We start from the raw sequence: 23,042 nt of genomic DNA, 5'->3' as shown, positions 1-23,042 counted from the left end.
GGAAGCGTCTGCCAACAGGTGGGTACTGACCTCCCTCTGTAATATTACTGTTTAAAGGACATTTGAACGGGTGCATGGATAGGAAAGGGCTGGAGGGGTTAAAGGTTAAATAGAAATTTTGGTCGATATTGACCAGTGAGGCCAAAGAGACTCTTCTGTGCTACGTAGAACAAAGAGTTATGGAAGATAGAGTTTGTACAACTTGTACAGTTGTAACATGACGACCCAACGAAGGCCCTGGTTTAACTTCTGAAAATGCAGCATGTCACACTTGCCCGAGTTAATTTCCCTCTGCTGTTCCTTGGTCCGCTTTTGCAGTTGATCTGTAACCTTGGATAATCTTCTTTATTATTCACCATAACTCTAATATTGTATCACCTGCAGCCCTTCGCCAGCATTTTCCGTTTTTGTTTTAGTTTTCCAGCATCTGCAGTTTTCAAAATGATCAAAAACAAGAGGTCGAATTGTGTGCAAAACAAATCCTGGTACGGGGTTATCCGCAGGAAAAGATTCCGCTTCCTCCTCCCCGCTAGAGAAGGGTCCCCTTCTCGGCACAAGGGTTATTGCAACGGGAGGTTCCGTTTGCTCCTCCACGGCGCATGAGGTCGCTGCAGCGGGAGGTTCCTCTTCTTTCTTCCCGACAGCGGTCGCCCGGGGCCGGCGCGATTTGTGGCTGCTGGCTTGGCGGTGTTGAGTGAGTGTTGGTGGGGAGAGCCTGATAGACAGAACGATTGGGCGAGTGGCGTCTGAGGGACGGGACGCGACGCCTGGGTGGGGAGGTAGGGTTGTCTGAGGGACTGACAAAGATGGATGTCTGGGCGGGTGTGTCTGAGGGACGGGACGTCTGGTCGAGGCGTATGGAGGGACTGACAGATGGACGCCTGGGGAGGGGTGTCTAAGGGACGGGAGTCTGGGTGGGGATATCTGAGAGATGATTTTTGGGCAGGGGTGTGTTAGAGAGATAGTACGCGGGGGGGGGTGTCACGGCGATGGGACATCTGGGGGGTGTCACGGCGATGGGACGACTGGGGGAGGTGTCACGGCGATGGGACATCTGGGGGGGGTGTCACGGAGATGGGTCGTCTGGGGGGTGTCACGGCGATGTGACGACTGGGGGAGGTGTCACGGCGATGTGACGACTGGGGGAGGTGTCACGGCGATGGGACGACTGGGGGAGGTGTCACGGCGATGGGACGACTGGGGGGGATATCACGGCGATGGGACGTCTGGGGGGGATATCACGGCGATGGGACGTCTGGGGGAGGTGTCACGGCGATGGGACGTCTGGGGGAGGTGTCACGGCAATGGGACGTCTGGGGGAGGTGTCACGGAGATGGGTCGTCTGGAGGAGGTGTCACGGCGATGGGACGTCTGGGGGGTGTCACGGCGATGGGACGTCTGGGGGGTGTCACGGAGATGGGTCGTCTGGGGGAGGTGTCACGGCGATGGGTCGTCTGTGGGAGGTGTCACGGCGATGGGACGTCTGGGGGAGGTGTCACGGCGATGGGACGTCTGAGGGAGGTGTCACGGCGATGGGATGTCTGGGGGGTGTGTGGTGCTAGGATGTTTGGGAGTCGAAGTGAGAAGTTTGGCATTGAACTGTTACCTGTCTCTCTGTCGTCTCATACCCAGGCTGCTGATGCCCGTGGACAGAGGGAAGGAGCGGGTGGTGGCGCTGGTGGACATGGATTGCTTTTACGTGCAGGTGGAACAGAAGGCCAACCCTGAGATGAGGGGCAAACCCTGTGCGGTGGTCCAGTACAAGACTTGGCAGGGCGGTGGGTAAGTCTGCACACCCACTGACCCCTGGGCTGCGGGATCAGAAACAAAGCCAACCCTGAGGTGACCCGGATGCTGCCATGTTAGTTCTCTGCTCAAGTGATTATTTCTCCATTCACTTTCAAGCAGAGTGAAAGCTGAGCTTATTGTTACCTGCACAATATATGTATGTATGTATGTACAGGTGAAATTGGAAACAGCAGCATACAAGATAAACATCCTTTCCATAGATGCTGCCTGATCTGCTGAGTTCCTCCAGCATTTTGTGTCTGTTGTGTTTATAATTATACACATTTTTTACAACTAAAATAGAAAAAGAAAAACAATTTTAAAGATCAAAGTAAATTTATTATCGAAGAATGCATACATCACCATATACTGCTCTTGCGAATTATAATCTTGTAGGCATTCACAGTAGAACAGAAATTCAATAGAATCAATTAAAACTACACACAAAGACTGACAACTAATGTGCAGAAGAGGACAAACTACAAATACAATAAATAGGTAAATAATACTGAGAACAATACATGAATAAACAATTAACGCTAATTTCAGTGCACATTGAAGTGGCCATAGAATTGCTATATTGAGGTAGTGATTACTGTTGAGCTGGTTAGTTCAAGTACTGAATGGCTGAAGAGAAGTAGCTGTTTTGAAGCTGGTGGTGTGGGACTTCAGACTTTACCTCCCGCATGGTGGTAGCTGCGAGAGGATTATGTGGCCCAGATGGTGGGGATCTTTGAAGATGGACACTGCCTTTTTGAGGTGATGCTTCCTGTAGACACTGCCGATGGTGGGGAGGGATGCGTCCGTGCGGTACTGGGCAGAGTCTACTACCCTGCAGTTTTTTCAGATCATGATGCGCTGGTTTAAATCTATAAATACAATGAGCTGCTCATACATTGGCCAACTTTGTCAAAGAGACCTTGAATACGTTAAGTGAATGAATGTTAGACAGCTAAAGACAGGCCCTTTGGTATGCCATCTCCATGCCAAAAAATTGTGTACCCATCTGTACTGGCCCCATTTACCAGAACTTGATAACAGATATTATTTAAACCTTGTGAGTGTCTCTGCCCCCAACACTCCCTCAGGCAGTGAGTTCCAAATTCCAGTCACCATCTAGCGGAAAAATATGTTTCCTCAGATCCTCTCTAAATCTCTTTTGCCTTACTCTAAACCTATTACGAGATCCAACTTGTGGAGAGAGGGTCTTCACTGTCTGCCCCTCCTTGAGGTCCCCCACCACCTTCTCTACTCCACGGAGAATCAACCCAGCCTTTCCAGTCTCTCCTCAGCACTGATACACGTCATCCCAGGCACCATCCTGGTGAATCTCCTCTGCTCCTTCTCCAGGGCTGTGGCATCAAGGTGTGTCATGACCTCTCTACACCCTAGGTAATGAAAGTCAGTATCCTGTACTCATCCTTCACCGCCTTACCAACCAGAGCAGCTGGATTCGGGGACCCCGATCCAGGACCCTAATGTTCCCTGATCCTCTGCCAGGCCGCGCCATTCATGTTATGTCTCCTACCCTACCGACTGGGAATCATATTTCAGTTACCTCCAGCCTGTGTCCTGGGGCTTTGCTCCGCTAATGCCATGTTTCTACCCTCTTGCAGGATTATTGCTGTCAGCTACGAAGCTCGGGCCTATGGAGTGAAGAGAGGCATGAGGGGTGTGGAAGCCACCAAGAAGTGCCCTGGCCTGTTGCTGGCTCGGATCCCAGAGGCACACGGCAAGGCTGACCTCAGCAAGTAAGGGTCACTCCTTCCCTCCCTGCTCCCTACTGCTCTTCTCCGTGGCCCTGCCTGTCCCTCTGCAGCCCAACTCCTTCCCTCCCCTCCCTGTGGGTTTTCTCTGCCCCCTTGCAATTATCCTCACCCACACCACAGTTCTCCTGATAGTCCAGTTCTCTCACATTCCACATCTCACAGCCAGCCTCTGTCACCTGGCCCCCATATTCCTGCTCTCCAGCTGCAGTGAGAAGAGCCAAGCTGATGCTGCACACACGTTAGAACACCTTGTGTTCTGCTCTGGTCATCTCCAACCCGATGGCATGAGTGTGACTTTCTCCTCCTTCAGCCCTCTGTCCCTTCTACCTATCACCTTCCACCTTTCCATTATCATTCCCTCTCTCTCCCCCCACGCCTATTACACCGCGCCACGCTGATTACAACAACCCCCCGCCCCCGGCCTGTTACACCCCTTCCCCAACTGCCTACTACACCCCTCCATCCCTTCTACACTCGCCCCCCCCCAACCTGGCTCTACCTATCAGCTCTTGCTCCCCCCCCCAATCTCTTTATTTCTGGCCATCTCCCCACTTTCTTTCCAGCCCAAATGAAGGATTTCGACCAGAAACATTGACTGTTCATTTTCCTCCAGAGATGCTGCCTGATTCACTGGGTTTCGCTGGCTTCCTTGAGCATTACTCTAGTGATAACACCCACCCTGCCTAAACGTCTTCTATATTTCCTTTCCCGTGCCTCTCAGGTCAACAGCCCCGCCTGCTCTGTGCTCACCCTGTGATTGAAGTTGTGCCTTGGATCAGTGTGCCACCAGGACCCTTTCCCTCTCTCTCCCTTGTTGCCGGGGTGTGGGGACCTACCGGGACCCTGTACCCCAGGAGTGCCCACCCCCTGATGGGTTGGTCTCAGCCTCAGCATCAGCTCCCTGCTGCCGCCTCAGGTTGGGGCTGTGAGTGATCCTTCCTTCTGACACAGGTACCGCCAGGCCAGCAGGGAGGTGGTGGCAGTGATGTCGCGGTTTGCTGTGATCGAGCGGGCCAGCATTGACGAGGTTTATGCCGATCTCACCGCTGAAGCCCAGCGTCTCCTCCAGCAGCCGGGGGCGCTGGAACGGGTGGGGGCTGAGGCTCAGCTCCAGAGCACCTTTGTGGAGGGCTTCCCCCGACACAGGGACTCCTCAGCGGAACAGGACGCAGGCCGGAACAGAGGTGAAGGGGCTGGGAGGGAGAGAAGGGGTGGTGGTTAGGGAGGGGTTGGGAGAAGGAGGTGGGATTGTGTGAGGTTGAGACGTGATGTCACAGCTGTTTTAAATGCTCCTGTCATATCTGCTTTCACCACAATCCCTGGCAGCCTGTTCCAGACATCCACACTGTTTAAAATAAAACTTGTTCCACACGTCTCCCTTAAGCCTATTCGCCCTGGTATTTGACATTTCTACCTGTAAAAATATCCTGGCTGTCTACATCTCATAATATAGTAAACCTCTATCAGATCTTCCCCCAGCCTCCGCTGCCCCGGAGAAAACAATCCAGATTTGTTTGACCTCTCCTTACGGTCTTCCAGTCCAGCCGGCGTTCTGGTGAACCTCTGCTACACTCTCTCCAAAGCCCCAATATCCTTCCCGTAAAGGGACGACAGGTACTGCACACCATACTCCAGCTGCAGCCCGACCAGAGGTGACACCTCCCTGTCTGTCATCTCCTCCACTTCCTCCAGCTCCTCGTGACTGCCAGAGCCAAATGTCCTGTGTGGATTGCCGTGTTAATCGCTGGGCCTAAGCTGGAGAGGGTGGTTGGTAGTGGCAGGGATTGGAACAGGCTGGAGTATCTCTGACCAGGATGAGTGTCCTGGGCTCCCTCAGACTCTGGTCAAGGGGACTGGGGAGCTAGGGGAAGGGGCAGTCTGAGCTGCCTCTCTCCCACAGAGGAGTTGCAGCAGGAGGGGTTGGATTTGCTGCCCTGGGGCAAGGGGACTGGGGAGCTAGGGGAAGGGACAGTCTGAGATGTACCCTGGCTGTGTCTCTCCCACAGAGGAGGTGCGGCAGGAGGGGTTGCAGGCCTGGTTGGATTTGCTGCCCTGGGACATGGGCCAGAATAGCCCCGAGCTCCTGCTCACTGCTGGTGCAGTCATCGTGGAACGGATGCGGGCAGCTGTGGAGGCAGAAACCGGATACAGATGTTCAGCCGGAATCTCACACAACAAGGTACGACTATGGATTGAAACCAGTTCAATGCTAGCCTGGAACCCATTCCCAGGGACAGGACCAGAGACTTCTACAGCACAGAAACTGCCCCTTTAGTCATTGATCCCTACCCAGCTATACCATTCCCAGTTACCCACATTAGGACTTAGATAAGTGCCTATCGACATGCCCTCTAAACATAGTGATTGTATCTGATTCTACCACCTCACCTGCCGTGCATTCCAGATATCAACCACACTCTGTGTATAAAAAAATCTTTCCCTTTAGGTCCATTTTAAAACTCATTCTACTCATCTTAGATCTCTGCCCTCAAGTTTTTGACGCCCTCCCATGGGAGAAAGTTTTTGACTGTACTCTACCAATGCCTCTCAAAATTTTAATTTTCTTCTCTTAGCTTACCCCCAACCATCTGTGCTCCAATGTAAACAAGCTCAGCCTATGCAACCTCTCCCAATATCTGAAGTCCTCCAATCCAGACAGTGTTCCCCCTTCCCCACCCACCTGACCTGACCTGACCTCACCTATCGCCTTCCAGCTTGTCTTCCTTTGCCTCCTCCCACTATCTGATTCTGGCATCTTGCACTTTCCTTTCCAGTCCTGAAGAAAGGTCTCGGCCTGGAATTTTGATTGTTTATTTATTTCTATAGCTGCTGCCTGACATGCTGAGTTCCTCCAGCATTTTGTATGTGTTGTCCTGGTGAACTACCTTATTAAAGTGTAACCATATCCCTCCCTATAGTGTGGGGAACAGAAATGCACACATAACTATTGTATTGTAAAGTTACAATATAGCGTCCCATCTCTTATATTGTGTGTCCTGACCTACGAAGGCAAGCATTCCATTTGCCTTTATAACCACCCACTCTACCTGTTTCCTCTTTTAGAGCACCATGGACACCACCCACTCTACCTGTTTCCTCTTTTAGAGCACCATGGACGTGGATTATTGGGTCTCTTCCTTCTGTTTACTGTATATGTCCTACTCCGATCTGACTTTCAAAATGCTTCACCTCATGTTCATCAGGATTAAATTCTATCTATTTGTGCTCTGTCCAGCTTTCCACCTGACTTGTATCTTGATGTAACCTTGACAACTTTCCTTGCTATCCACAAGCACCAACCCTCAAACCTACTCATCATACATCCTACACTTGTATCCAATTTATTAATAAACATCACAAACAGCAGAGATTCCAGCACCTATACCTATGGAACATAAACTTCTAGTCCGAGAAACCCCTCTCCGTCCCACCCTCTACCTCCTGGCAATAAAACTATTTTAGATCCATTTCTCTCATCGTGGAGCCTATATGTGTTAGCTGTGTGGACCAGCTGACCATGTGTGACCTCGTCCATGTAGGCAATGCCTTCCCCTGGGTGTGATGTGGGGGAAGGAAGGTGGGGATGGGCGGGGTTTGACCCTGACCCATTGGTGTAGTGTGGGTTAGGAGGGATTTTGAGACCTGACCATTTGTAGTGTGGGAGAAGGAGGGAGGTTGTGGGTAGGGAGAAGTTTTGACCCCTGACTGCCTGGTCTGGTGTGTGGAGGTAGGAAGGGTTGTGGGTAGGGAGGGGTTTTGACCCCTACCTGCCTGGTGTGGTTTGGGAGGGGTTTTGACCCTTGGCTCTTGGCTCCCTGCAGGTTTTGGCCAAGTTAAGCTGTGGTGTGAACAAACCAAACCGTCAGACGCTGCTGCCCCTGGGCTCGGTGGACCAGCTCTTCGATACTCTGCCCATCGGCAAGATGTGAGTCAATCCGTCGGCCCCATTGTGCTCAGCCCTAACCTTCCTCTCAGCCAACTGCAGCTCTGGGGTAGCGTGTGGGAAACTCATCCCCACCACAACACTGCACAGTCACTTGGGAACCTCTCCCACAATCCAGTCACTGGGGAACCCACTTTCACGATCCATCTCTCCTCCCCAGTTTCCATCGCATCCCCTCACACCCCATGGTCACTGGGGAACCCTGCTCCATCCTCTATCTCCCTACAACACTACAGTCACTGGGGAACTCCTTTTCCAGGATCCATCCCTCCTCCCACAAAAACTCCTCCCGGGCTTCCATCGGACCCCCCTCCCATACCCCATGGTCACTGGGGAACTCACCCTCATCCTCTCACCCCAGTGTCACTTGGAGTGTCTGCATCTGTCAGCCAGGTCTCTCCCTGCAGCTGTTGCTGGAAAGTAATTGGTGTGGTGGGGTGAGCGGGGTGGAGAGGACTACGTGGGTGGGGTGTCACCAGTGTGGACACGGGGAGAACCCATTCTGATGTGTCTCTAGGCCCTGAGCCTGAGCATTTCTGCACTTGCACCACACTCTGAAGCATTTCCCCCTCCCCCTAGGTTTAATTTAAATAGTTTATTCGATCATAAGACATAGGGGCAGAATTAGGCCATCTGGCTCATCGAGTCTGCTCCGCCATTCAATCACGGCTGATCCTTCTTTTCTATCTCCTCAACCCCAGTTTCCAGCCTTCTCCCCGTAACCTTTGATGCCATGTCCAATCAAGAACCTATCAATCTCTGCCTTAAATACACCCAGCGACCTGGCCTCCACAGCTGCCTGTGGTAACAAATTACACAAATTCACCACCATTTGGCTAAAGAAATTTCTCCGCATCCCTGTTTTGAAAGGGCGCCCCTCTATCCTGAGGCTGTGCCCTCTTGTCCTAGACTCTCCCACCATGGGAAATATTCTTTCTGCATCTACTCTGTCTGGGCCTTTCAACATTCGAAAGGTTTCAATACGATCCCCCCCTCATCCTTCTGAATTCCAGCGAGTACAGACCCAGAGCCATCAAACGTTCCTCATATGATAATCCTTTCATTCCTGGAATCATCCTCGTGAACCTCCTCTGGATCTTCTCCAATGCCAGCACATCTTTTCTAAGATGAGAGGCCCAAAACTGTTCACAATACTCAAGGTGAGGCCTCTTCAGTGCCTTATGAGCCTCTTGAAATGAATGCTAACATGGCATTTACCTTCCTCATCACTGACTAAACCTGCAAGTTAACCTTCAAGGTGTACTGCAGAAGGACACCAAAGTCCCTCTGGATCTCCGATTCCTGTATTTTCTCCCCGTTCAGAAAATAGTCCGCAGATCTATTTCTACTACCAAAGTGCATGACCAGTCATTTTCCAACATTGTATTTCATTTGCCATTTTCTCGCCCATTCTCCTAATCTGTCTAAGTCCTTCTGCATCCTACCTCTTTCCTCAACACTACCTGCCCCTCCACCAATCTTCATATCATCTGCAAACTTGGCAACAAAGCCATCTATTCCATTATCTAAGTCATTTATATACAGCATAAAAAGAAGTGGTCCCTTTGGAACACCACTAGTCACTGGCAGCCAATGAGAAAAAGATCCTTTTATTTCCACTCGCTACCTCCTACCAATCATCCAATGCTCTAACCATGTTAGTAACTTTCCTGTAATACCATGGGCTCCTTACTTGGTAAGCAGCCTCATGTGTGGCACCTTGTCAAAGGCCTTCTGAAAGTCCAAATATAGAAAGTCTACTGCATCCCCTTTATCTATCTGACTTGTAATCTCCTTAAAGAATTCCAACAGGTTCGTCAGGCAGGATTTTCCCTGAAGGAAACCATGCTGACTTTGTACTATCTTGTCTTGTGTCACCAAGTACTCCATCACCTCATCCTTAACAATTGACTCCTAACAGCTTCCCAACCACTGAAGTCAGGTTAACTGGTCTATCATTTCCTTTCTTCCTCCTTTCTTAAAAGAGTGGAGTAACATTTGCGATTTTCTAGTCTTTTGAAAGATCATTTCTGGTGCCACTACAATCTCTAATGCTACCTCTTTCAGAACCGTAGGGTGCAGTTCCTCTGGTCCGGGTGACTTGTGTACCTTTAGGTCTTTCAGCTTTTTGAGCACTATTTTACCTCCCACTCTCTAGTTCTAGTCTTAGTCAACCTGAGGGGGAAAAACTGTGTGCATTCATCCCATCTATATGCCTCATAGTTTTGTATGCCTCTATCAAATCTTCCTTCATTGTCCTATCTTCAGGGAATAATGCCCTAAGCTATTCAGTCTTTTCCTATGACTCAGATCCTGAAGTTCCGACAACATCCTTGTAAATTTTCTCAGTACTCTTTCAAGCTTATTCTGGGTAGGTGCCCAGAACTGTACATGATATTCTAAATATTGCCTCACAACTATACAACTTCAACAGAACATCTAACTCCTGTACTTAATGCCCTGATTAATGGAGACCAACGTGATGCTACTTTTTTTTTTAATTTTATTTTTATTTGGATAAGGAATTCACAAATATCATGTACTTTTTTCACACATATAACCTTTTCCATTTTTTTATATGTATAAAACTATAATTATTTATACATTCTTAAGTACACATTGAGATGATATAAAAGGAATTAGACACTTAAATAGATAATTATGTACTGTGGTAATTCTAACCTATTAGGCTAAGTAATGGAATTAGTTGTTAAGAAAAATGGTAATAATAGTTTCCATATAACTCTTCTGGACCATTTCCACTGGACCAAATTGTTGTATATAAGCCTATGTAACAACCATCGTAGGTGTTTATATCCTAATTTGTTCATGCTTGCTCCTGCCCACAGGCATAATTATCCAATCTCTATGTACTTATTTACCTAATTTTTTCATTTTTTATCCCTTTCCCAAATCTTTCCCTTTACTTGTGTTAATTCTCTATTTTCCAAAAGAAAACAAAAAAAAAAAAGACATTTAGACTAGGGGTGCTTACGTTAGCAATATTACTGTGTTGATGAGAAGAGCAGTATAAATCATTAGGAGAGTCATCTAAAGTCTGCTCGCATTGGGGTTATATATTCAATCCATTTATTCCAGATTTGATAAAATTTTTCTTTTTGAATTCTCAGGGAGTAAGTCAACTTTTCCATTTTAAATATTTCCAAGATAGTTTCGTGCCAATCTTCTAATGTAGGTGGTATTGGATTTAGCCACTTTCTAGTGATTGATTTCTTACTTGCCGCTAAGAGGGCTTGCAGCAACTTTATATCTTCCTTCTGTTGAAGAAACAATACATGCCCCAAATAGAGCGTCTCAAAGTTCAGAGGTATCTGGGACCTAAGTACCTTAACTAATGTTCTATGAATACCTATGAATACTGCACACCTCAGAGCCCTACCCTACCGTTCACTGTATAAGTCTTGCCCTGGTTTGTCCTCCCAAAGTGCAACACCTCACACATGTCTGCAGTAAATTCAATCTGCCATTTTCAACCAATTTTCCCTGCTGATAAAGATCCTAGTGGAAGCTTTTTGTTAGCCATCTTCGCTTTCTACTACCCCCAATCTTGGTAGCATCTGCAAATTTTATCATGATGCAGATAATATCAGCAATGGACTGAACACTGAACCCTGCAGGCCTGCAGTCAGAGAGAAAGCCATCCACCATTCTCTGGCTTCACCCAGTAATCCAATTGTCTACCTCATTCTGAATGCCAGTGCCTAAACCTCCTAGACCAGCTTCCCATGAGGGACTTTGTCAAAGGGGCCTTGCTAAAGCCTGAGTGTAACCACTGACCGACGGTGTCTCTGCCTGTCCACCAGCCGTAACCTCGGTGGCAAGTTGGGAGACTCCATCTCGCAGCTGCTGAACGTTGAGTACATGGGGCAGCTCCGCGCCTTCCCTGAGGCACAGCTCCAAGCAAAGTTTGGGGAGAAAATCGGGTAAGAGCAGCCTCGCTGGAGCCCTGCGGGGTCACCTCACTACCTGAGTCAGGGGTGTGGGAGGGTTGGGCAATCTTACTGTCTAGGTCTTGGGGTGGGGAGGGGTCAGTCTCGCTGTGTGGGAAATGGGGGAAGGGTCAGATTCACACCCCATCCCTTATTTATTTATTTAATAAATATATTTTTTATTTTCCTCTTTTTTTCTCTCTTTTTTTCTCCCTCTGTCCCTCTCACTATAACTCCTTGCCTGCTGTCCACCCTCCGGACTCCCCTTTCCCCTTCTCTTTCTCCCCAGACTCCCCGTCCCATGATCCCCTCCCTTCTCCAGGCTGGTATCCCTTTTGCCAATCAACTTTCCAGTTCTTAGATCCACCCCTCTCCCTCCTGTCTTCTCCTATCATTTCAGATCTCCCCCTCCCACTTTCAAATCTCTTACTATCTCTTCTTTCAGTTAGTCGTGACGAAGGGTCTCGGCCCGAAACATCGACTGTAACTCTTCCTAGAGATGCTGCCTGGCCTGCTGCGTTCACCAGCATTTTGTGTGTGTGTGTTGCTTGAGGGGTCAGGTTCATTGTTTGGGTCGGGGCTGCCTGTCCTGGGTTTGCATGTCTGATTTGCTGGGTGCTTTGGAGAGATGGGATGGGAAAGGAGCTAGTTTTGTTATAGCTGTGTGTATTGTTCTGTGGAACATTCTGGGCATGCTATACTGGCACGGAATGTGTGGCAAGACTTGCAGCTGCCTTGGTGTATTGGTTGTTAATGTACACAATGTATTTCACTGTATGTTTCAAAGTACATGTGGTTAATAAATCTGAATCTGGGGGAACGAGTCAGTCTCACAGTCTGGATCTATGGGGTTGGAGAAACTGTCTCACCATCTGTTCTGGCTTAGGAGCTGGCTTTTTGACCTGTGCCAGGACAGTGGGAGGAGGGTTGGGTGAGGGTTTCGCAGGGTGTAGATGGTTGCAGGGTTAGTGGGATCTGACCTGTCTCACCGTCTGTTCCGGTTTAGGAGCTGGCTTTTTGACCTGTGCCGGGGACGCGACTTTGAACCGGTGAGGCCCCGACACCTCCCGAAATCCATCGGATGCAGCAAGAATTTCCTGGGCAAGGAGGCCCTTGGCACCTGTGAACAGGTGGGTCACTGCACACAGTGCTCACAACAAGGGGATGGGAGAAGCCAGAGGGTGGTCATGAGAGTGATTGGTGATGTGCCATAGGGACTGGATCTAGGTCTGTTGTTTGTCACATATCAATGACCTGGGTGACGGGTGACCTAGTGCTGCATGGGGCGGGGGGGGGGTTGGTTTAAAATGAGGTGCAGCGGATGGGATCCAGAGTGTCAGAACAGATACTGAAGTATTTGTGGAGAAAGATGTTGTTAAGCCTACATACAAAGATGGGAATCGTAAGGTCGAGCATGGTGGGACTAATGTTCTGAGCTGAGTATATTTCAATGCAAGCAGTATTGTAGGAAAGTTGGACGAGCTTAGGGCATGGAACAGCACATGTGATTATGACATTGTAGCCATTTAATGAAACTTGTTTGCAGGAGTGGCAGGACTGGCAGCTCAGTGTTCTAGCGTTTCATTCTTGTAGACGTGACAGAATGGGAGGGGTGGCATTACTAGTCAGGGAAAATGTCATGGCAGTCTTCAGTCACGACAGACTGGAGAGTTCACCTAGTGAGGCTTTTTTGGTAGAATAAGAGGAATAAGAAAGATATGACTACGTTAACGAGACCATCCAACAGTACACGGGATTTAGAGGAGCAAATTTGTAGAGAGGTCACAGACTACTGCAAGAAACATAAGGTTGTGATATTGACTGGGATTCCCATACTGTAAAAGAGTTTGTCAGCCTGGGGAGACAGAACCTGGGGCAACAGAGTTTGGGGCCTGGGGAGACATAGGTGGGTAACAGTCAGGAGAGGGAAGGGCAGGAATCAGTGGCTAGAGAGCACTCCTGTGGCAGTCCCCCTTGACAATAAGTACTCCTGTTTGAGTACTGTTGGGAGGAACGGCATACCTGGGGGAAGCAACAGTGGTCACGCCTCTGGCATAGAGACTGGCCCTGTGGCTCAGAAGGGTAGGGAAAGGAAGAGGATGGCAGCAGTGATAGGGGACTCTGTAGTTAGGGGGTCAGACAGGCGATTCTGTGGACTCAGGAAAGAAATGCAGATGTTAGTTTGCCTCCCAGATGCCAGGGTCCAGGATGTTTCTGATCGCATCCATGATATCTTGAAGTGGGAAGGAAAACAGCCAGAGGTCGTGGTACATATTGGTACCAACGACATAGGCAGGAAAAGGGAGGAAGTCCTGAAAGTAGACGACAGGGAGTTAGGAAGGAAGTTGAGAAGCAGGACCACAAAGGTAGTCATCTCGGGATTACTGCCTGTGCCACGTGACAGTGAGTATAAGAATAGAATGAGGTGAAGGATAAATGTGTGGCTGAGGGATTGGAGCAGGGGGCAGGGATTCAGATTTCTGGATCATTGGGACCTCTCTTGGGGCAGGTGTGACCTGTACAAAAAGGACTGGTTGCACTTGAATCCCAGGGGGACCAATATCCTGGTGGGGAGGTTTGCTAAGGCTACTGGGGAGAGTTTAAACTAGAATTGCTGGGGGTTGGGAACTGAACTGATGTGACAGAGGAAAGGGAGGTTGGCTCACAAATAGAGAAAGCTTGGAGACGGTGAGAAAGGGAGGACAGGCAGGTGATAGAGAAGGGACGCGCTCAGACCGATGGTTTGAGATGTGTCTATTTTAATGCGAGGAGTATTATGCATAACCATATAACAATTACAGCATGGAAACAGGCCATCTTGGTCCTTCTAGTCCATGCTAAACTCTTACTTTCACCTAGTCCCACCAACCTACACTCAGCCCATAACCCTCCATTCCTTTCCTGTCCATATAGCTATCCAATTTTACTTTGAATGACGATATCGAACCTACCTCAAGCACTTCTGCTGGAAGCTCATTCCACACAGCTACCACTCTCTGAGTAAAGAAGTTCCCCCTCATGTTACCCCTAAATTTTTGCCCTTTAACTCTCAACTCATGTCCTCTTGTTTGAATCTCCCCGACCCTCATTGGAAAAAGCCTATCCACATCAACTCTAACTATCCCCCTCATAATTTTAAATACCTCTATCAAGTCCCCCCTCAACCTTCTATGCTCCAAAGAATAAAGACCCAACTTGTTCAACCTTTCTCTGTAACTTAGGAAATGAAACCCAGGCAACATTCTAGTAAATCTCCTCTGTACTCTCTCAATTTTGTTGACATCTTTCCTATAATTCAGTGACCAGAACTGTACACAATACTCCAAATTTGGCCTTACCAATGCCATGTACAATTTCAACATTACATCCCAACTCCTATACTCAATGCACTGATTTATAAAGCCCAGCATACCAAGCCAGAATAAAGCGGATGAGCTTGGAGCGTGGATCAGCACTTGGAGCTATGATGTTGTGGCCATTACAGAGATTTGGATGGTGCAGGGGCAGGAATGGTTACTTCGAGTGCCAGGCGTTGGATGTTTCAGAAAGGACAGGGAGGGAGGCAAAAGAGGTGGGGCATGGCACTGTTGATCAGAGATAGTGTCACGGCTGCAGAAAAGGAGGAAGTCAAAGAGGGGTTGTCTATGGAGTCTCTGTGGGTGGAAAGTAGGAATAGGAAGGGGTCAATAACTCTACTTGGTGTTTTTTATAGACCACCCAATAGTAACAGGGACGTCAAGGAGCAGAGAGGGAGAGAGATTCTGCAAAGGTGTAATAATAACAGGGTTTTGTGGTGGGCGATTTTAATTTCCCAAATATTGATTGGCATCTCCCTAGAGTGAGGGGTTTCGATGGGGTGGAGTTTGTTAGGTGTGTTCAGGAAGGTTTCTTGACACAATATGTAGATAAGCCTACAAGAGGAGAGGCTGTTACTTGATCTGGTATTGGGAAATGAACCTGGTCAGGTGTCAGGTCTCTCAGTGGGAGAGCGTTTTGGAGATGGTGATCACAATTCTATCTCCTTTACCATAGCATTGGAGAGGGATAGGAACAGATAAGTTAAGGAAATGTTTAATTGGAATAAGGGGAAATATGAGGCTATCAGGCAGGAACAGGAACCTGGAAGCATAAATTGGGTGAATTAATGCAGACAAGTGTGAGGTTTTGCACTTTCGGAGGACCGGCCAGGGTAGACCTTCCAAGGTGAGTGGTAGGGCACAGAGGAGTGTGGTAGAACAGGGATCTGAAAGTACAGATATACCTTGAAAGTGGAATCACAGATAGATAGGGTCATAAAGAGAACTTTTGGCACATTGGTGTTCATAAATCTAAATATTAAGTACAGGAGTTGGGATGTTATGTTGAAGTTTGAGGCCCAATTTGGTGTATTGGTCACCCGCCTACAGGAAAAATGTAAATAAGATTGAAAGACTGCCGAGAAAATTTGCAAGGATGTTGCCGAGACTTGAGCACCTGAGTTATAGGGAAAGGTTGAATAGTTTAGGACTTCATTCCGTGGAGTGCCAGGAAATATGAGGAGATTTGATAGAGGAATACAAAATTAGATAGGGTAAATGCAAGCAGGTGTTTTTCACTGAGGTTGGGTGAGACTAGAACTAGACGTCATAGGTTAAGGGTGAAAGGTGAGATGTTTAAGCGGAACATGAGGGAGAACTTCGTCACTCGGGGTGGTGAGAGTGTGGAACGAGTGCCTGCACAAGAGATGGATGCAGGGTCAATTTGAACATCTAAGATACATTTGGATAGGTATGTGGATGGGAGGGCTATGGTTCAGCTGTAGGTCAATAGGACTAGTCATCAGTATAGTTCAGCATGGGCCAGATGGGCCGAAGGGGCTGTTTTTGTGTAGTGTTGTATCACTCTATGACAGGCTATTCAGACCATCAAAGGCATTGCAACTCAGTGTAACAGCAATCCTGTTGGCAGCAGCAGTAACCTTGGGGACGGCAGGACAGTCTGTGGTCAGTGTAAGGCAGGGGCCTTTGGTAGGGAGGGTCAGCATGGCCTTGTGCCAGAAATCCTGTCTCTTTATCGGTGTTGGATTGTTTTAGGGGATAAAATATGACACAGTACAGCGTAGGAACATGCTTGCCATCCCATGAACTAATTAAACTAGTTTTAAAACCTAACTAACTAGTTCCTTCTGCCTATATCCATATCTGTCCCTTAGCTGCATATTTTTGTGTTTATCTAAGTGTCTATTAAATCCCCAATACACCACCACTCCTGCATTCATTCTAGGTACCCACCATCGTCAGTGTTTAAAAACATCTTAACATGCACATTTCTTTTAAACTTGGCTGTCTCACCTTCAATGCACGCTTTCTGGTATTAAACAGTTTAACGCTGGGAGAAAGATACTGGGGAGAAGATAGAATGAGTTTGAGAGGGAAGGTAAATCGGACATGGTCGAATGTCAGAGCTGACCCAATGGACAAATGGTCTAATTCTGCTCCTTTGTCTTATGGGGGTCTGTCTGTCTGTCTGTGCTTCCCATAATCTTATCAAGTCTCTCCTTAGACTCTGATATTCCAGAGAAAGCAAGCAGTAGCCTACTCTCTCCATGTAGCACATGCCTTCCAATCCAGGCACTCTCTCCAGAGGTTGTGATAGGATCTCGATCAACTGGGAAAGTGGGCAAAGGAGTTGCACGTGGAATTTAACTCAGGCTTGTTTTGAAGTGATGCATTTTAAAACAATAAACCAGGGCAGGATTTGCACAGTAAATGGCAGGACCTGGGAGAATCTTGTGGAATCGAGACCCATGGGTTCTACTAGATAGTAGATAACTGCCTGAAAGTGGCAACACAGGTGGACTGGGGTGGTGAATGTGGTAATTGGCACACTTGCTTTCAATGCATGGGAGTTGCATTGAGTACAGGAGTTGGCATGTTATATCGTACATTGCAGTTGTAAATGACATTGGTGAGACCACACCTGGAGTATTGTGTGTAGTTCTAGTTGCTAGAGGAAGAATGTCATTAAGCTGGAGAGGGCGCAGACATTACTTTAACTGGAGGGCTTCAGTTATAGGGGGAAGGTGGATAGTTTGAGGCTGTGATCTCTGGAACATAGGAGGCTGAGGGGTGACTTTCTTTCCAAAAGTTTATGGGCATTATGGGCATAGATAAGGAGTCTTTTTTCCAGGGTGGAGGAGTCTAAAAATAAAGGGCATGGGTTAAAGTGAGAGGGGAAAGGTTTAAAGGAGACATGAGGAACAACTTTTTCACACATTGGCTGTTTGGTATATGGAGTGGGCTGCCAAAGAGTGGTAGGGGCAGGGATACTTACAATGGTTATAAGACATTTGGACAGCTATATACAATGCCTATAAAAAGTATTCACTCCCCCACCCCCAGAAGTTTTCATGTTTTATTGTTTTGTAACATCGAATCAGTGGATTTAATTTGGCTTTTTTTAAACTGATTGACAGAAAAAGACTTCTGTATCAAAGTGAAAACAGTTATCTACTGGTGATGGAAATTAATTAAATATAAAATACAAAATAATTGATTGCGTAAGTATTCACCTCCTTCAAGTCAGTATTTAGTAGATGCACCTTTGGCAGCAATTACGGCCTTGAGTCTGTGTGGATAGGTCTCTATCAGCTTTGCACATCTGGACACTGCAATTTTTCCCCAGTCTGCTTTACAGAACTGCTCAAGCATGAGGATCATGACTGAATGGCACTTTTCAAGTCCAGCCACAAATTCTCAATTGGATTGAGGTTTGGACAACGACTTGGCTACTCCAAGACACTAATTTAACTTTAAGCAACACACATCAAAGTTGCTGGTGAACACAGCAGGCCAGGCAGCATCTCTAGGAGGAGGTACAGTCGATGTTTCAGGCCGAGACCCTTCGTCAGGACCAACTGAAAGAAGAGCTAGTAAGAGATTTGAAAGTGGGAGGGAGAGGGGGAGATCCAAAATGATAGGAGAAGACAGGAGGGGGAGGGATGGAGCCAAGAGCTGGACAGGTGATTGGCAAAAGGGACATGAGAGGATCATGGGACAGGAGGCCCAGGGAGAAGGAAAAGGGGGAGGGGGGACCCAGAGGATGGGCATGGGGTATAGTGAGAGGGACAGAGGGTGAAAAAGGAGAGAGAGAGAAAGAATATGTGTATATAAATAAATAACGGATGGGGTAAGAGGGGGAGGTGGGGCATTAGCGGAAGTTAGAGAAGTCAATGTTCATGCCATCAGGTTGGAGGCTACCCAGACGGAATACAAGGTAAACAACAGGAATTCTGCAGGTGCTGGGAATTCAAGCAACACACATCAAAATTGCTGGTGAACGCAGCGGAATACAAGGTGTTGTTCCTCCAGCCTGAGTGTGGCTTCATCTTTACAGTAGAGGCCGTGGATAGACATGTCAGAATGGGAATGGGACGTGGAATTAAAATGTGTGGCCACTGGGAGATCCTGCTTTCTCTAGCAGACAAAGCATAGGTGTTCAGCAAAACGATCTCCCAGTCTGCGTCGGGTTTCACCAATATACAGAAGGCCACATCGGGAGCACCGGACGCAGTATATCACCCCAGCCGACTCACAGGTGAAGTGTCGCCTCACCTGGAAGGACTGTCTGGGGCCCTGAATGGTGGTGGTTTTTAAGCCATTCCTGTGTAGTTTTATGCTTGGGGTCATTGTCTTTCTGGAAAGCAAATCTTCTCTCAAGTCACAGTTCTCTTGCAGACTACATCAGGTTTTCCCCTATGATATCCCTGTATTTTGCTGCATTCACTTTACACACAAGCCTTCCAGGGTCTGCTGCAGTGAAGCAACCCCACAGCATGATGCAAAAACACACTATGCTTCATGGTAGGTATGGTGTGTTTTTGATGATGTGCAGTGTTTAGCTTACGCCAAACATAGCATTTCGTCCAATGGCTAAAAAGCTAAATTTTGGTTTCATCAGACCATAGAACTTTCTTCCATCTGACTTCAGTTTCCCACATGCCTTCTGGCAAACTCCAGCCAAGATTTCACATACGTTTTTTTGTCAACAGTGGCTTTCTCTTTGCCACTTTCCCATAAAGTTGCGACTGGTGAAGCACCTGGGCAACATTTGTATGTGCAATGTCTTCCATCTCAGCCACTGAAGCTTGTAACTCCTCCAGAGCTGTCATAGGTCTCTCAACAGCCTCCCTCACTAGTCCCCTTCTTGCACGGTCACTCAGTTTTTGAGGACAGCTTATTCTAGGCAGATTTACAGCTGTCCCATATTCTTTCCATCTCTTGATGATTGACTTAACTGTACTCCAAGGGATATTTGGTGACTTGGAAATTTTCTTGTATCCATTTCCTAACTTGTGCTTTTCAATAACATTTTCGTGGAGTTGCTTGGAGTGTAATTTTGTCTTGATGGTGTAGTTTTTGCCAGGACATTGACTCACCAGCAGTTGGAAAAAGGTGTATTTAAACACCTTGACTGCACACCAGTATCCAAAAACAGATCTCCATTTAACTAATTATGTGACTTCTAAAACCAATTGGCTGCTCTAGTGATAATTTGGTGTGTCGTATTTAAGGGACTGAATACTTATGCATTCAATTATATTGTTTTATATTTGTAATTAATCTAGTTCACTTTGTAGAGATGTTTTCACTTTGAGATGAAATTGTCTTTTTGTTGATCAGTGTCAAAAAAGCCAAATTAAATCCACCATGATTTGACGTAGCAAAACAATAAAACATAGGAACTTCCAAGGGGGTGAATACTGTTTATAGGCACTGTGGATAGGAAAGGTTATGGGCTAAGGGAAGACAAAGGGGCTAGTACAGGAAGGCTGTGGTATGGTCGAGTTGGCTGAAGGGTCTGTTTTGTGCTCTATAACCATGTGCATGTGCCACCTTGAATTCATTCCGAATCTGGATCTGATTTTCCTTCTGGTGAAGTTAAGACACTGCCCGTTCCTCTTCACCTTTCTGTCTGCTCAGGGCTGCCTCTCAGTTCACCCAGAACTGGCCCTGTTTCCCCCGAGCCAAAAATCTCTCTCCAGCTCCGTCTCCCCAGCCACACACCCATTCATCCCCATTTCAGTATGCACTGATACGTGACACTGGGAGGCTTCCAGAGATCATCACCTTCAATGTTCTGTTGCAGAAACCTTTCTACTTGTGGAACCTGTGTATGGTTGAGTGGTGGGTGTGACATACAGGGTGATGGAAAGTTAACAGTGGGTGTGAGCCGCGTGTGTGTGATACACAGGGTGTTGGGTAGGTGTGACCAGATGTGAGTGTGTGCGGGTGAGACCAGGCCAGTTACTGGGATCTTGCTGACTTTTCTCTCCTGTTGCAGGTGCAATTTTGGCTGCTGCAGCTGTCGACAGAGCTACAAGAGAGGCTGCAGCAGGATCAGCAACAGGTGGGTGTGTGAGATGACGCCATCTACAGCCAAGACCACTTACACCTCACCCTATCACCGGTGGTGACACCCCTTAGCACGGCTCCTCTCCCTCCCTCCCCTGCGCTTTCCACAGTGAGGTGCTCCCTCAAGTAATACCCCGTACCACAATGAGACACTCCTTCCCCTTCTATAGTGAGATGCTCCCTCTGCTGCCCTTCCCTCACTGCTGCTTTGTGTTATAGAACAGACGAGTGGCGCGGCAGCTGGCGGTGGGCGTGCATAGTCTGGATGGCACCTTTCAAAGGTGCTGCCCCCTGTCCAGGCAGGATGCCCCCACGATTGCCCAGGACGCTCTCCGAGTCATCAAGGTCTTCAACACAGCTGGGGCCCAGGGGGGAGTTTGGTGAGTATGGGGTAACATGAGCAGTGTGTGATGGTAGGAGGGGATGGTGCAGTTGGAGGTCTCATCTGGGAGAGTTACTGTGAGGGGCCTCTTGGTGGGGGATTCCATATGTCTGAGGAGGTCCTAGACTTGATGATGTGAGGGGTTCATAGTCTGGGAGGGGATCTCTAAGGTGTGTGTGCATGGCAGGGGGTACAGGGTGTCTCAGAGGGTCTTGGTGAGGGTGTCCTTGATATCAAGGGAAACAGATCAGTGTGGGGTGGCAGTCAGCAGGCACTCAATGAAGGAGGGTGTCAGTTAGAGGTTTGATGGGGGGTGTTAATGTGAAAGGGGGTTTAGTGTGGGGTGGGAGTCTCGTGACAGGGTCAGTGGTGAAGGAGGGTGCCTTGCATGGGCCTGTCCCACCCTACCTAACCCTGCCCTCTCCCCGCAGGTCTCCAGCCCTGCTCGCTCTCAATCTGTCTGCACGGAACTTCTTGCCTTGCCCAGCAGCCTCCGGCCCCAGTATCGCCCACTTCCTGAGCCGTTCCAATCACCGGCCAGTGCCTGACGTCCAGTCCCCAGCGACAGGCAGCCCAGCCAAGCACAGAGCCGGCACCATCACTCACTTCTTCCAGCAGGCAGTGCCCCAGCCCCAACCCTGCCCCAGCAGTCATGATCTCAAGCCCAAACATTCGCCATTCCAGCCTCTGCCCCTCTTCAACCCTTCACCCTGCCACTCCCCCACACCACCCCACATTGGTGGGGACAGTGACCATGTGAAGCCTGCACCGGCTGACCAACCCAGCACATCGTTCTTCAAACGGAAATCTCTTGACCATTCACCTGTAAAGCCTCCATCACAGCCCCCCATCTCCCCATCAGCTAGCGGCTTGCCCCCTGAAGCACTGGTGCACTGTGGGAGGTGTGGGAAGTCCACTCTCCCTTGGGAAGTGGCAGAGCATGAGGATTTCCACTTCGCCCTCGACCTCCAGCAATCCCTCGTGGCCTCCCCATTTCCCTCAGACCCTCAAACCCCCACCAGCCCCTCGGTCCCTCGGTCCCCCTCAAGCCGACTGAAGAAGGCAGCTCTGCCGGGGCCTGCCAGGAAACGAGCTCGCACAGCCATCAAGACATTGGACTGGTATTTTCGGAAAGCTCCATCCTAGTGCCTGTGGTATGATGCAAAGGGCAGGTCCCCAGATTCCTAATGTATTAGAAATGATCATTTTTTTTAAAACTTCAGATGTGGCTAAAATAAAGTTTTGTATTTTGTTATCTCCACAGTTCAGTGATTGACTTTGTGGGATCTTCGTGAGCTGGCTCCCTTTGTGTAGTGTGAATCCAAGCACAGGGTTCTTCCCCTTTGTCCACTGACCAGTTGCAGCAGGGCTTCCTGATGCCCGTCAGTAAACTGCTCCCTTGAGGTTAAGGTGTCTTGCATAAGGTAGATGGCTGTGGGTGCTGCAGGAGTTTCTCTGGGTAGGATACAATTTCCTCAGCCTCACTGAAAGTGAAGGACAGTTACTGATGATTATACACAATTCACATCTACTCAGCAAGTGACATTCGGACCACGAAAGTGTCAGGCAATGACTGTCTGTGACAAGGGTCTAATTACTTGCACGATAATCATTGGAGGGTGCAGTGGAGGGATGTGGTGTCTCTGAGCAGCACTGATGTAACAGTAGGCACCAGTCACATGCACTCCTGGCAATGTGTTAAGAGGAGGCAGGAATGGTTGTCAAATACCAAAGCAACTGCCAACCTTCCCTTGCACCATAGGTTTTCACTCAGCACAACTGACACTGGTGCCAGAACTGCTGCACTGCTGCCATACC

The 23,042-nt window shown here is 48.4% G+C and overlaps 1 protein-coding gene across 2 annotated transcripts; it reads left to right on the top strand.

Annotated features, from left to right (window-relative positions):
• The first annotated feature begins 584 nt into the window (after window positions 1-584).
• Window positions 585-22,481, top strand: polh (polymerase (DNA directed), eta). Of its 2 annotated transcripts, none has more exons than XM_072249114.1 (11): window positions 585-694; window positions 1,633-1,782; window positions 3,405-3,539; window positions 4,509-4,741; window positions 5,564-5,736; window positions 7,379-7,482; window positions 11,325-11,444; window positions 12,457-12,580; window positions 20,772-20,837; window positions 21,062-21,222; window positions 21,656-22,481. In XM_072249114.1, exons 1-11 carry the CDS (start codon window positions 600-602, stop codon window positions 22,368-22,370), a joined length of 2,076 nt encoding a protein of 691 aa, XP_072105215.1. In that variant the 5' UTR covers window positions 585-599; the 3' UTR covers window positions 22,371-22,481. The 2 variants fall into 2 exon arrangements, with proteins under 2 accessions (XP_072105215.1, XP_072105226.1); XM_072249125.1 differs by lacking the exon at window positions 585-694 and adding an exon at window positions 695-779.
• Window positions 22,482-23,042: the final 561 nt, after the last annotated feature.

Source organism: Mobula birostris, chromosome 2 (assembly GCF_030028105.1).
Source record: "Mobula birostris isolate sMobBir1 chromosome 2, sMobBir1.hap1, whole genome shotgun sequence".
In the NCBI taxonomy this organism is placed as follows: Eukaryota; Metazoa; Chordata; class Chondrichthyes; order Myliobatiformes; family Myliobatidae; genus Mobula; species Mobula birostris.
This window is presented reverse-complemented; position numbering and strand designations above follow the sequence as displayed.